The following is a 15,829-nucleotide window of genomic DNA, read 5'->3' as shown; positions in this document are numbered from 1 at the left end:
TCTATAAGTTTTATTTCTTTCAGATGTGTCACTATCTGATTAGAAAGCCTTATCAGCCAGTGCTGCTCTCAGATGTATAGGGTAATCCTTTCCATGTTAAGCTATTTGTCTTGGTTTGCAGGTCTGCAACAATAAAAAGAACTGTCACTGTGAGGCTGACTGGGCCCCCCCGTACTGTGACAAGCCAGGGTTTGGTGGCAGCATGGATAGTGGGCCAATTAGGCAAGCAGGTCAGTAGTACGATGTATGCTGTACCCCTTGTGTGCATGATAAAGAGTGGAAATACAAAGTGTTGTCTTGTAAGCAATGAGCTTGCAAAACAGGGAAATAAGTCAGTAAATCAAATGGCTTAATCCAAACGCATTGGCACCAGCTCGAAAATTTAGTGAAGCAAAACCAAGGCAGCCTGAGTGCATCAATTTTCTTGCATAACTAGAGGCACAGTGGTCCTGCTGGGTTCTGTTCTTTTCTTTGCCTTTCTTTTACTTTCCTTTCTGCCTTTCTTTTTGCCTTTCTTTGCTTCCCAAGACACGTGGTCAGGTTTAGTAGCTGACTGTAATAAGTAGGGAATAGTATTAATTTAAGCCAAGGATGAGGAGCTAACTCCTACACTTGAGCTAATCCTGTTGCCATGGTATATGAACATAGGAGTAATTTTGGATTCACCTTGAGATATGTCAAGCCCCAGCATTCTCCACTGAATGCATCAGGGCAGAAATACTTTACTGCACATGCAACCCGCTCCTGTAGCGATGTGCCTAATGAAGAGCAGATATTGCAATGGTTCTAAATGCAAAATTATTGCATAATCAAAAATTCAGCAATATAGTTTATATCTTTCTTCTAAGGAGGTTCTTTTGTATTGTGGAAAATAGCAACTTTCTGACCTTATCAGATTAAAACTAAATAGCTTCCACACATTTACCAGAAGTCGCTCTCACATATCATAGCAGTGGGAGGTGTGCATTTTGTATAACTTGTACTTTGGTTTCCCCTTGTTCAGTCTGCAGAACATTGGCTATGGTATCTTACTTCACCTCTGGCCAACCTCAGGAAGAATTAATTCTACACATTGTGAATTTTATAGGGTTTGATAATCAACCCACACCGATTTTTCTGCAGAGTGCTGCAACTTTATTTCTGTAGAGGTGTTTCTGATTTACGTATGACAGGACAAGCAGTCTACTTGCCTGTACATATATAAACTAAAAGTCACTAGAAAATGATCTGCATGTTTTCATACGAATAAGACTATTCAAAACCAAACTGGACTGTATTCTTTACATGCCATATCCTGCAGTGAATTGTAATGCTGAATTTATGACATTATGGTCATTTCCTTGGCAAAGTTTCACATTACGATTTTACTATTGAAAAATCTTTTTTTTTTAAATACCTACTGGTTGGTAAGATAGCAAAGGAACCATGCTCAGGCACTGAACAAGTTTGATTACTTGTGTAATATGTTTTCTTTCAAGATTTGCTCTAAATCATTACAGTCCTTTTTCAACTTACCTGAAAGCTAAGCATCTAGGGAGCTATGAAATATATTATAATAACATGCTGCACAGACAACAATAACTGGACAAGACAAACTATCTTTGATAATTCTTGCATTTTGTGTTTTGGAAGCCATCACTTCAATTTAACAGAAAATTTTTTTAGCAATAGTTTAATATATTGTGGTAGCTTCACCATTTTTCTCTAGAGTGCTACATTTAATAATACTGGGAATAAACAAATATAGAAATTGCTAGAGGACATAATTTTCTATAGCTGACACGGATTTAAATATGAACACTTGATGAGGTGGTTTAGCTTATGATCTGAGTTTGTACATCTCTAAATCAATTACAGAAGGATTAGCTCAATAAAATACTTTCATCTTAGTCAAGAAAGGCACATGGTCTCATTAGTATTTAGTAACTGATTTTACCCAGCTGACTTAAAACAAACCTATGTGTTTGACACTATAATTTTTTTTGTTCTTACAAAGATGCCTTAAATATTTGATTGTTAGGTAGAGGAGTTAATTAATTAAAATTGCATCATCTTAGCTTATTGATTTTATTCATCTTTTGGAGATGGTGAAGGATTTATTATTCTGCACTGCTGTAAGGTGCCCGCCCAGCCCCACGTGTAGCTTGCTCAGCCAGTGTGGCTGGCTGCGTTCACCAGCATCCCGGCGAGCTTAGGCCATTAGATGAGAGCCAGCTGGCTGGAAATCCATCAGGATAAGACTGAGACAGTGATGACAGGTTACCAGAGTAAAGATTAAAGATGTTTCTCCTACTGTGGGAGTGTGCATTTTTTAGTCAGCCGTCCTGAAGAAACACAACATCCTCTCTTCCAGGCAATGATCATATCATATCTGTAACAATCAGAGCTGCTTCTTCGCTCTTCCTATAAATAAGGCTTTCTTTCAGCTGCAAGTCTCTACTCAGGGTTCATTATACCGTTGTGCCTCACTTAGGTCCCAGCAAGGTACTTAGAGCAGCTTAAAACACTCTGAAAAGGGGAACAGGTACAGAAGGCTGCAGCCCCTCGCTAAGCAGAGCATCCCTAGGAGGGCACACAGCACCGCTGCTGAAGGCTGCCCTTCAGCTCCTTGCTTGCCTCCAGATTCGATTTGACAGCTGTCTGGGCTGGGCCACACTGGTCCAGATTTCAGACTGTTTGCCCAGTCTTAAAATGCATTGAAAACCTTAAAATCTGGTGATAAAGGAGCTAGCGTTACTGCTTACCTCTGAGGGACAGAATATTTAAAACTTTACACTTTTAACGTGTTTGCACGTTCTTTAATATTTAAAAGTTTGCACAATCTAGGTATTTCTGTCCCTTTTCTCTCTCCTTCTCAGCCTCTGTCTGCTACCCTGGCAGCCCGTGAAGAAGGTGCCAGCTGGCATTGCTACAGCCATCACCCTGTGGGTGGCTGGTGCAGCCAGCAGCCCGTTAGGTGACAACCCAAGCAAGACCTGAACATAGGGGCAGAGAGAGTACACAGAGATGCTCATGTCTGGACCCAGATATCTGACTAGAATAGAACAGTTCAGTTGGAAGGGATGGACAGCATTATATTTTAACCGATTTTTCCCCAATGTTTAAGAAATAACTTTAAAACAGGCCAAAATTCAAGCACCAGGATAGAGTTTATTAGTCTTTCATTCATGGTTTATTCACTTCACCTGCATTGCAGTTGGAAACACGGCCCAGGCAGCAATGTCCCTCTCCAGACACACAGTACATTTCAGTGAAGATGGCTCTGGGTAGAAGTTAACTCCGTGTGTTTTGTTGCAGATAATAAGAGTTTAACCATAGGAGTGTTGATAACCATCCTGTGCCTGATCTTTGCTGGATCAGTCATGTATCTGAAAAGGAAGACTTTCATGACATGGTTGTTTACAAGTAAAAAGACAACCATAGAGAAACTAAGGTATGAACATTTTCCCTAATTATACTTTTAATAGATATTAGTGGAAAGTAGCTGTAAATAAGGCAGCTGTCACCTTGAGGTTCATTGCAGAACGGTGTGATTATGTTAGAAAGAGCCAGCCTGAAGAAAAATATGCACCAAGTATTAACAGCAGTGGTTTTCCTGGTTTCGTTTAACTTTATTGATGGTCAGTAAATAATGTAGATTTTGGTTTGACTCCATACCTCTTTTCTTTTGTGATAAAAAAAAAAAAAATCAAGAAGTGAAGGAAGTATTGCCTTTATTTTCATTTGCTTGAATTAGCTTCATTACATTGCATGGCCTTTTATATAAACTCAGTCGAGTCAGCTGAAACTTTCATATTTGAGGTCATTACTGTTTAAATGCTACATTCATTAGAATAGTCTCTTGGGTGTTACAAAGCTGCATTTCCACAGATTGCAGAAGCTAATTTAACAGACTACTGGTTTCCAAAAAATCAATATTTATTTTTATTCTTGCAGGAGTGCTAGACAATTTTTACTTTCCATATTTACTATAAAAAAGTCAGAAAGTCCTTGCAAAACCTCATTCTGAAAAAAAGGCTACTGTTTAAAAAAATTTATAAAGCAGAATGTTGTGTTCAGTAAGTATATGTTTGTATTGCAGGTCTGTGACTCCAGCAAGACCTTCCAGTTCAGCTGAGCCTAATCATGTTCATACCACATCTCTCAGTAAAAATCTCATCGTGAAGCCACAAAATACAAACGTGCAAAAAGTGAGTCCCTAAATAATTTAGCTGTGGGGTTTTCTATTAAAAAAAGGGGGGGTGGAGGGGGGGGGGGGGTGTTCTATAATTTGGATCTCATCTAAGTAATCTATTACAACACAATTATTACATGATCTTAATATCATGTAGAACTAACAATATGTAAAATGGGAGATGATGTAGTCTTCAAAATACATTTAGGGCTTTCAAGTTTTAAACAAGTGGAGGTGTCAAGTGCAGAAAAGAAATATTTAGTCTCCAGGGTAGAGCCTGCTGGCTTACACCACAACACGACATCCAAACAGTGAAGGATTAGTGCTCGAGTAAGATTCCGGAAGTTGTTAATTGCTTCTCTGGTTGAGCATGTGTTGAAGGTAGATGAAAGCAGGATAGAAGAGAAAAGCAAACAAATAACATATGTTTTAAAGTAGCAATACTTGTGTCAACTCTTGAAGTTCGTAAGTTTTGGTTGTTTGGTTTTTTTTCAGAGAGACGGTCCAAGGAGACCGCTGCCGTATCAGATCATTGACATTAGTAACCCCATGAAGACACATGATTTGCCACAATTAAAAACACCGCAGCGAGTCCTACCACCCCTTCCCCAGCCGCCGTGTCACCATGCTGTGCCTGAAAGACCCTTGCCAGTTAACCCTTCGCTGAGGTTTGCCCAGGTAACCATTGATTTTTCTTTAAGCTTCTCTCCTATTTAATATTTACTGTGTATCTGCATGTAGTAAAGAGGAATTAAGTGTTTTCTCGTATCTCATACTGGCCTTTTTCCCCCAGTATTTCCTTTATACTTTGTACAAGTTTAGAAACGTGGTGCAGGTATATCGCTTTATGCCAGCTGAGGCTGTGAGCCTAAAATTTAGGATCCTGAACTCTCTCTTCGCCACTCAAGACACAACTGTATAAACAAGCTCCCTATAACAGGCAAACACAGGCTCATCTTGCCAGCTGCCCCACCGGAGGGGAAGCTGTAGGTTTGTTAGCAAGGTGCCAAATACAGCGATATCATTTAGGAAGTCAAGCTGCAGATGTCTTGCAGAAGAGCAAAAGGTATATTAGCTTGATGTGCTTCTGTTCTGCCAAGGGGTGCATGAACTGGATGTGTTTTTTCCAGAGCACAGACCTGAAAAGCAGATTTTGTAATTACCCACACTATTTCATGCAGATGTACCTTTCACTGCAATGTTTAAATAGAGCTCGTAGCCCATGTTTTTGTAATAAGATGCATCTCAAGGCAATGTTCAGGGCAGATTAAGTTGTCTGTGCAGTTGTCTATATTAAATTGTCCCTTTCTTGTCACCGGCTTCTCCTTTCTGGTTGCATTTGTGGAGTGACTGTGTCTAAGCAAAGGAATCGGGCACGCAGCTATTTCTGTTTTGTAGACGTGCTATTCTGGATATAGCACGAGATTAAAATGAGGTGAATGTTGTTATCTCCAAGCGTTCCTAAATGAGTATCACATCGATTTGGATGCACATACTGCAAATCTGTACTCAGACAGGCACAGGCACTCAAGACACAGCTATCTGGACCTGGCTAGGATGGCCAAAAATGGAGCACCTTCCTCCTGCAGTAACCTTGTGAGCTACTCTGAGATGCTTTCCCAGTGATTTAGAGGATGTGGCTATGAGAAACTGTTGCTGAAATGCAGTGCTTTGAAAACTGGCTGTAAAAATAACACAGAACCAAAAAGGGGTGAGAGCGCTGAGATGCCACGGCATGTATTATGACAGCAGAAAAAGTGTATCTAGTTTTAATTTTGTCTAAGTCTGAACACTGAACCACTCAGACCGACTTTTATAAGTGTAGCCAGTTTATTAACAGCTATCCAAGTATTTAAGCTTTTTCTTCTTACATTTTCTGTCTTGCTCGTAATTTAGGGGAATGGGAAATACTGATTCTTTCTAAAATCAATTTTATAGGAAATCTGAAGTAGTATTGGTTCATATTGCTTTTGCCTTTAGCTCCAATGGTTTTGTTGTTTATTTTCTTGCATTCCTTAAATTATTCTGCATATTTCACAGTGGTCAAAGTTAAGACTTTACGTGCAAGTGCTTTTCTGTTCCTTAATCAAATGATTCCATTAAAAAAAAAATTCTTCTATTTCTTCTCATCTAGCAACTTACAAGTTTATTCTGTCTCCTACTAGCAGAAGACAGCTGGAGAAAAGGCTTTCCAAGAAAAAGTAACCATTTCTCATTCTGATGGTGCATCTCTATCTGCCCCATCCTGTCACCACACATCAAAGCAGCCCCATGCACCACTGCAATTCATGTTCCTGAGCGCCCTCCCCTTCAAATCCCATACAAAGTGCAGGGTAGAATACCAGATTTCTAGTGCTATCATTACCAAAGACTGACAGATCAGAAACTGCTAAAAAGCTTTTAATTTTGGCAGCCTAAATTAATTGTGACAGTTACTCTATCAATCAAAATATCTCTGGTTACAATTTTCCGTTGCTGCATGAAACAGAAATAGGACGAGCAGAGGGTCAACTCAAGGCAGCCTGGTGAATAAGCAAGAGTGGCTTATTTCCAAATTATGTCCATAACCTCAATTCAAGATTGTCAGAAACAGCTACTTTTTATATCCTAAAGACACAGAAAGCACTGTGGGGAAGAAAATTTTTTCTTCTGAAGTTAACAATTTTACTCCCTCAAAGCTTGGAAGAAGTAAATTACCTTGAGAATAGTTTTGGTCTCGTTTATATAGGTACTGCTTCATGTATTGCTTCAGCACTGTCTTGGAAGTGCATCCATCAGGTCATCAAGAGGAAGCGCTTTACAAATAATTGCTACATTCATAATATCACGCAGATGCTCAGTGCTGCAGTACAGTGCTGAAGAGTATCTGAAGCCATTCACCGTTCCTCTGGCTTCACAGCTGCCTCCTGCTTCTCCCTTCGGAGAGGTAGATTTAAGCTTGAGCTCCCTTCCTGCTGCCTCTGGGCTTATAGCAGTGGACAGCTAAGGCACAACATACCGAGTAGAGTCGAAGACAAACCTTGTATCTTCTAGTGTCTGTTGAGACAGCAACGAATGAATTAATATTTTGCTATAAAATTTCCTTCCAGGTGTAAGTAAAATAATAAAAAACCCCATCACCGCAACAACAAATCCACCCCAAAAAATCACTTAGCAAACACACTGTTGCCGAGTTTAATATTTAACAAGCTTTTGACTGATAAACAGCTTTTTCTTCTTTCAGGTGCTCTCGCAAGGCAAACAGACTTGTATTTACAGGCTAGATTCACAGTCAATATAAATCAGCACAGCACCACTGAAATCAAGGAACCAGTGCAGGTTTATACTAACCGTGGGCTCAGTCCGTGCATTCCGATTCGATCACTTCCACTTGCCGTTGTTACCGTTAGCAGTCAGTTACTGCCTCCACTACTGTCATCATCTTATTACCAAAATATATCTCCCATTTTACAGGTCGTCCTTATGACAGGAAATATAGCTGTGTATTTTTCCTTTTCCCCTGAGCTGGGCTCACCTTCGGCTCGTTCTGCCACCGTTACTCCCGTGAATACCTCTCCTATGACACCTCACACTGGCTTCAGACACGGAGGGCTAACACAGATTAAGTGCCCATCTAAATAGATTGAGGGAGACACCACTTCTCATCCAGTGCATTTCAAGCAAGAACTGTCTTCCAGTTGCTTATTTAAAAACCAGTGACAAAAACTAAAGCTTCGTGCACCTGATGTCTTTGTAGCTGCTCAGTGTGAGAATTACGTTTTCCTTCCTAGCAGAGCTGTAAAAAGATCGTGACAATATTTAAAACAATACTTTCCCAAATACAGACACTGAATGCATTAAATGCTAAGTTATTGATATAAAACTGGACAAAGAAATCCATCCTTAAACTCTTTGTATTGAAGAGCTGAAGCTCGCTCTGCAGGGGGGGAAAATGAGCTCGGAGAAAGGCTGGAGCAACGAAGCCGGGAGGCACAGCCATGGTGGTACTATGAGCTGTGCTACGGGCTTGTCAGGACACCAGGTTTCCATGCACATTAACATGCAAGTCTGTATCAATTTGGCATATAAAGAACATAAAATACCACCCTATAATTAGTTTGAGGAAGAGGATTTCATTCTTCAAATATACTTTCCTCTGCTTCTAAGGATGCATGTTTTCCTGGTGCTTGTGGCTCCTTTCTATGAAGGACTCCTCCGTTTTGCTTCATCTCAGTCATTGCACATTCTCCATCCCCATTTTTATGTGAATTTCCTCCTTTTTTTTTTCTTTTTCCCCATTTCCTCTTTCTTTTACCCTTTATTACCAGCTTCCTACATTAGACTTTCTGTCAAGCCACTTTGCTGCTTTCTCCTTCAGGATATCAACTCAAGGATGACTTTTTACAAGCCCTAGGGAAACAAACAAAATAAATAACCACACGTTGGGCTTGTATACCTATCAGAGTTATATTTACAGTATGATTGCTGTTTCAACATACTTCCTCACTTGGATGCTTCTGGAATAGGAGGGCCTAAAGAATTAGTTTGGCTTAGGCATCAAAGATTGCCTTAATGAGAGGATGCTCACCCCACAGCTGAAGAACTGTTCTAGATCAGCACATTGCAGCCATTTTCCCCCACAAACAGGGAGAAAAATGCAACTGATAGGATCCCATTAGTACTTAGCTGCTCTGAGTTTCTCAGAAAGTCAGTCTCTCCCAACTATCAGGTGTTGCAGGTCATGATTAGACATTGGACACAGCTAATAAACACACAAGCAAATAAACAAGGAGAGTTCTTCTCTCTTTTTGTTCATTTATCCTTACCAGATCTTAAGCTCTTCAGACCTTTGTTTCTCTGGGCTGCTGAGCCTGGATCCATTCCTCTTCCCAATTACGGCACCTAATCACTCTGCCAACTGAAGAGTAAATACAAATCATCCAACAACAATTAGGGACTGATCAAGCAAACAGCTGAATGCTCATGTGATCGGACTAATTCGTGTGATGTAAAAGTACTTGAGGGAAAAGGCCACTTCAGTGAAGGCAGTCAAGGGAATAAAGCCTTTATGGTGTTCAAAGATGCATTTTTTATTTGCTGTCTTTATAATGGTGACATTTGTGCGTTTGTTACTTTTCTTTGAAATGTTATCACCCCTGAGGTGATGATTCATACACTCTTCCATGTTAACAAAATTATTACAGAAGCAACTTCTATTTATATGTTACTGTATAGTTTACTGTACTTTACAAGATGATGCTTGTAAGCTCTTCTTGTTTCTTTTTGATCAACTTTAGTGACAATAGTTATGGGAAACTAAGAGTAAAATACTTAGAAAAAGCACAACCACACAGTTCAAGTAGTAGACGGATCTCAAGTGGGTTTTTTTGATGCACTGTAGAATTTTTGTGTGCCCTGAGCAAATCACTTAATCTACCCCAAAAACTATGAAGAGATAATTCAGTTATTTTAAAAGTATCAGTTTCTGCTGTGCTCTAATTTGTTCCAAACCAGTATATTTCACTTCAAAACACACCCATTAAGATTTCATTGTGTAAGAAATTTAGTGCACAAAGTAAACTTTGGTTAAGAAATCCTGATGGTAAGATTTCTTCTCCGAGTTGTTTTAAGGTCCTAGTTCTCTATCATGGGAAACGATCATGTTTTGAAGAACTTCCTTTGCTAGTGTTTAATTAAACTCCTTGACTTCCAACAGGATAACCCTATGAGATAAAGCCACATAGAGTATTTACCAGCATGCTGTTTGTTTAATCATTTTCCAGGCCTGATTATTTCATGAATATTCACGATTATATTTACTCCCAAAGACAGAGCTCACAAACTTCTTATGGCCAGGTATGTTTATCTTGGTGTCGTGGTTTCACCCTGGCTGGCAACCAAGCCCCACACAGCCGCTTGATCCCCCCACCTAGGGGCATGGGAAGGAGGATCGGAAAGGAATGTAAAACTCAAGGGTTGAGATAAGAAGAATTGAATAGGTAAAGCAAATGCTGCAGGCCCAAGCAAAGCAAAGCAGGGAATTCATCCCCCACTGCCCACGGGCAGGCAGGTGTCCGGCCATCCCCAGGGCAGCCGGGCTCCACCACACGTAACGGCTACTCGGGAAGACAAACGCCACAATGCCAAATGTCCCCCCTTCCTTCTTCTTCCCCCAGTTTAGACACTCAGCATGGCGCCGTATGGTATGGAATGTCCCTTTGGCCAGTTGGGGTCACCTGTCCTGGCTGTGTCCCCTCCCAATTTCCAGTGCCCCCCCAGCCCTCTGGCTGGCAGGGCCCAGGAAACCGAAAAGTCCTTGATTTAGTATAAACACCCAACAACAACTGAAACCATCAGTGCAGTTATCACCAATGTTCTCACATCAGAGCCAAAACCCAGCACTGTACTAGCTACTAAGAAGAAAATTAACTCTATCCCATCTGAAGCCTGGACACTTGGTTTACAGCAGAAAGTCTTCTGGATGAAAGTCAAAAATAATTTTTATACTTCATATGAGATTTGGCTATAACAATAAGTTAAAATAAAAATTTTTGTTCATGTTGCTATTTCTGATTCACTCAAGAACTAGTACATGTTAGGCTGAAAGTGAAGAGGAAGAGGGACGTTATGTACAGCTTTAAAATGTAGTTTGTGGTAAATTTCAAATGACTATATATGAGGTTTACTTAAGCTCCCATATTTTCTTCCTTATCAAAATGCCTACTGATATCAGTCTGCATTTCCTTCTAAGAGGAGCAAACATTTGCCATGAAAAGTAAGTAAACAAAGGGATGCTGAAAAGTAATAATGATAAGTTGTACTTTATTCCGGAGCAATTTGTGCCTCTGATTGCTTCTTTTGATTACATCTTTCAGGGGATCTTTAACAAGATTGTGCTGGTAAACTCTTGTTTCTTTTTGGTCCATTTTACTAATGATGGTTATGGCAAACTAATAATAAAGAGTAAAACACTTAGAAAAAGCACAACTATGCAGTTCAAACAGCAGATGGATCTGAAGTGAACTTTTGGGTATATTGGAGAGGTTTTGTGTGCCCCGAGCAAGTCACTTAATCTATCCCAGTTCTTCATAACGAAGACCACAAATAGACATGTTACCATGTTTGCAAAATAGACATGTTACCATGTTTGCAGTGTTTCAAGGACCACACAGAAGAGACATTAGCTCATGCCTGACAGCAGATGACTTCTGTTCTTTATTAATGAATCATTTAATGCCACAGAATGAAAGCACAGCAGCATCTCTAAAAAAAATTCCACAGATGCTACCAATTCAAACTGCACTTGAGCAGTTTATTTTTGTGGTCATCTGAATTTGCATTTTGAAGTCATTTCTAGTATTTCCATCTTTCTATCTGACCACTTCAACAATGTTATGTATTCAGTCTATGTTGTTTTCATTTACCAGTAATTAATCATTAACTCCAGTATAGATGCACGCAGTATTTCTAGAGGAGGAAAGAATAAAAAATTAAAAAAAAAAACAAAAAAACAGAATCATTAAAATATAGTATTAAATGTTTGTTTTAAAATGTAAGTGCCTGTTTATTAAAAATAAGTTGTGGCTTACTCATTTCAATATATCTGGTCACAATTACTCCAAACTTATCCTATTGGCTGTTGCTATGTTGAGTGTGTTATGTCCATTCCAAAGACTAACGTGGCCTCCTGGTTTACAACAGGAAAGCCACAAGCCAGACCCTCCGCGGAAGCCTCTGCCAGCAGACCCTCTGACCAAAGTGCGCTACAGCAGCGCCTGCACCGCAGCACCCGGGCACGCGAAAGCTCTGCCTCACATTACTCCTGTAAGGTCAGTCCTGCTAATCAAAATGCCTTGATCTATAGCACTTCCTTCAATGACAGGTCTAAAATGTCTTGAGTAGTTCTGCCCTGCTGTTAAGTATTGCTGAGAGCTACTCAACAGCCATTTTCCACCAGCACAATCGCACTGGCTTCCCCAGAAATACGAGAATTTATGATACGTACGATGATTTGACTGTATAAACATCTGTGTGTTTATAGAAAATGCCCAACAAATAAAATTCCTTGCAAAAGAAAGGCGATAATAAGCACCAATTTCAAGAGACACCAAGCTCTTGCAGAAAAAAAAAAAAATTCCTACTCAGACCACCTACGGAATTAGGCTGAGAACTGAATGCTGGTAAGATCAGCCACCAACAAAAGCAATTTTCTGTTCACACATTTCACAGTGGAATATCAATTTCTATCGCCTGAAAATAATAACCCAGACTTTCAGAAAGCAGACAAATAGTACAATTCAAAACAAAGGATATTGAAAAAAAATACTCTGGAAGTGAAATAACTATGCCCAGTGTTAATGGGCACAATCAATGATATTTTCTTACTCAATATTCTTCAGTTTCCTATGAATAAAAAGTGAGCTCAAAGGAAGATAAAAGTAGTGTTTTAAGCTACAGGAATTCTGCTAGCGAGGCACTTAATTGCTCAGAAAAATTAACAACAGAATCAAGTTAGTTTCCTAATACTCCTAGAAAAAAGACTGCAGGAGTGAACTTTAATTAAGCTCCAGGTTGTCCATCCTAGTAAGATATTCTGAAAGTAATAACATCTCAAGCTGATAACTACAACTTTCTGAAACCTACTGCTATTGTACAACATTAAGTAGCATTTTCGAACAGGTGCAAAACTGATGAGCAGTCAAAGACATAAAGAGTTTAAAGAACCACACCAGAAATATGGAGCTAAGCTGATCCCGCTGGCCAGGCAGCATGTAAAACATGAACCGGTGGGAGAAAAAAAATAAAATAAGAAATTTGCTGGTACCATTTACACTTCTTGATGAGACTTGTGTATATAGTACCATGTCAGATCTCCTCGCAGTATGAGAGTCCCATGCTATGTGTCTGAAGTTGTTGGGTAATTATGAGAGGTTTTACCGTTCACCTTCATGCCTCAGGAATGATACTGGCAGTGAGAAACAGCAAAAGTTAAAATAACTCTTTACCATTTTCTTTCTTTCCAACAGACCTGCTCCTAAACATCCACCACAGGTATCCAGGTCCAGCAACACTGCTGATGTGAAATGACTAGACAATCTGACACCTTGATTTTAAAAAGTGAAGACAGAAGTTTGCACTATCTTTACACTCCAGCTGGAGTTCATTTTTATGACAATACTTAGAATTTTTAATGTTTAAAACAGCATTATTTTTAAGAATTCTGAGCTACTGCCTTTGGTGCTGTGCTGTGCTATGGTGCTCTGTATACTTGCTCAGGTACTTGTAAATTATTAATTTATGTTGAATATTTATTACAGTGCAGTGCACTGTAGTAGATATTTTTACCATAGCTGAGTTTTCCTAAAAAGGAAGCCTTTTTTCTAATACTTCATTGAACTTGAATAATTCTGCTCTATTGGTCCTACATAGAGTTTTTAGTTTTGATCTCTTCTTTAAGGAGTGCTGATACTCATGGATAAATCAAATGTATAAACAACTCAATCTCAATGATCCACAGCAAACTTTTGAATAAGTATGTCAGGGTAAAAAAAAAAGAAAAAAAGAAAAAAAATCTTTTCTGGAACATGGTGAAATGCCCAATATCTGCACACAGACGTGTAACATGTATTTAACCAAAGTATCGCTCAGTGTTAGCAGCTGTACTGTAATTTCAGTTTTCACATTACTGTTTGAAAGCACCGAGAAATCCGTGCTGAAGGAGGATGCATTCACTTTGGACAAGTTCTCTTACTGAAGTACTGTATATCATAAAACTGTTTTTTTTTTAACCTCATTTTCCTCAAACACAATACAGTTAGTACATATTAATGCAGATACCAGGCCTCCCAGTGTTGTTACCTTTTTGATGCTTTGGTAATTAAATTCAGCTGTACTGTGCAAGGCAGTACCATCTCACTATGTTGCATAGCTGTCCTGTTTAGACTGACGATAAGTTACACGCAGGGGGTGGGGGGAAACCAAGCATTACAAAGAATTACGTTTTAAGAATCAACTATTATACTTCTCTCTTTTGCCTCATTGCTCTGCTTATCAACTGTATTTTGCATATTTACTACTGTTTTGTATTTAACTTCTAAAATATTGTTCTGGGTTTCTTAATTTTCAAATCAAAATTTCTATTTTAATACATAGACTTTGGTTATCCTAAGACATAGGGGGGGAAAAATCATCTCTTTAGTATGTGGTAGCATTACATCTGATCTCTCTGTACCTTCTCGTTAGCACTGCTGAATACAGTTGTTTCACCTATGCTGTAATAAAAACAATTTTCAAATATCAGTTGAAATAGAGGGAGAAGGAACTATTACCTTACATAGGTTAGTTTCCTCATTGCTTGTAGTTTTTGTTTCTTTAAGCAAAAATAAAAGCATTGATAGAAACGTGGATCTCATTTCAGTAAGTGTAATTGTATTTAATTTTCCCAGTTATTCCCCATTGTAGCCATATAGCACACTCATGTTTATTGATAAACTGAATAAACCAAAATAAACCAGTTTAGTTTGTTGCTGAATAGCAAAGTAAATGCTTCACAAAAGCGTTTCAATTCTTAAAGTGATTCTAATAGCAACAACAGTGCTTTATGGGCAGAGAATCACTACAGCAACAGTAGGATGCTAACTAGGCTCAGCAATGCAGTTGGAACCAAAATGGTGCTTTTTTATGTATTTTATGTTTTTCATATTTAAAGCACTAATTTCTTCCCATCAACAGTAGCTTTATATCTAAAATGGGGTGGGGTGAGCGGGCACCTCAGTTTGAAACAGACGCGATCTCAACTTGCTTGTTCGAAAACTCTCATTTTTAGAATGAGATGTCAACATGCTGTATCAACATGTTTCTGATCACTGCTGAAAATCATCAGATCAAACTGTCAGTAGTGACAGAAGAAGGTGAAATTAAATGACTAAAAATCTGTATTATCTGCATCAGAAGTTCTAACGTCTGAATTTAATGGCACCAGCTTGGGTAAGCCTTAGCACGTGTATGAACTTCAAGCTTTAAGTAAAACCTAAAGTAAAGCTTTAGGCTTAAAATAAACATGACCCACCTATGCAGTCTCACAAGTAGAGAAATAGAAGAATCCATACAGGGCACCCAGTCCTGTCCCTGTAATCACGAGCAGCTGCTCACCAGCACCGAGCCCGAGCAGCCCACAGCCCACCCGTCCTGGGACCCCAGCACACCAAAGGCAGAGCTGCTCAGGTGGTGCCGAGAGCCTGCTGGACATTCAGGTGAGTGCCTCCTCCCCCACAGAGAAACACCCCTGCACACCCCCAACCACAAACACGCACCTCCCCACACCCATTCACCTATGGAGGAAGGCACCAGAAGAATGATACCATGGATGCTGCGAGGTGTCCCCAGTCCCAGCACGGTGCAATTTTAAGATTGGAATGTCTGGATGGTCTTTGTATCCCTCCGAGATTCCGTTACCTGGCTGTTGGTGTGTTGCTGAGCTGATGAACAGAGCGGGCATCTGTGCGTGCTGCCCAGCATCCCATCTGCTGCTGGCAGAGGAAGGTAAAGTCCAGCCATCCATCGTGGGTGAGGCGTGAGAGGACATCAGCAGGCACCCAGAGGCAATGGGCATCGTTAACATAATACCTTTCACTCTCTTTAACAATTCAAAGAGAGAGAAAGGACAATCAGGGTAAA

The 15,829-nt window shown here is 39.6% G+C and overlaps 1 protein-coding gene across 1 annotated transcript in view; it reads left to right on the top strand.

Annotated features, from left to right (window-relative positions):
- ADAM12 (ADAM metallopeptidase domain 12) overlaps positions 1-14,564 on the top strand; it is a 187,140-nt gene extending 172,576 nt beyond the window's left edge. Inside the window, exons 18-23 of the mRNA XM_055720883.1 lie at positions 122-230; positions 3,298-3,433; positions 4,082-4,190; positions 4,670-4,852; positions 11,855-11,982; positions 13,180-14,564. Coding sequence (XP_055576858.1) covers positions 122-230; positions 3,298-3,433; positions 4,082-4,190; positions 4,670-4,852; positions 11,855-11,982; positions 13,180-13,240 — 726 coding nt within the window. The 3' untranslated portion in view covers positions 13,241-14,564. The remainder of the gene's footprint in view (positions 1-121; positions 231-3,297; positions 3,434-4,081; positions 4,191-4,669; positions 4,853-11,854; positions 11,983-13,179) is intronic.
- The last annotated feature ends 1,265 nt before the right edge of the window (positions 14,565-15,829 follow it).

The sequence above is a fragment of the Falco cherrug genome, chromosome 9 (assembly GCF_023634085.1).
Source record: "Falco cherrug isolate bFalChe1 chromosome 9, bFalChe1.pri, whole genome shotgun sequence".
Taxonomy (NCBI): Eukaryota; Metazoa; Chordata; class Aves; order Falconiformes; family Falconidae; genus Falco; species Falco cherrug.
Note: the sequence above shows the minus strand (reverse complement) of the source record. Positions and strands in the feature narration are given on the sequence as shown.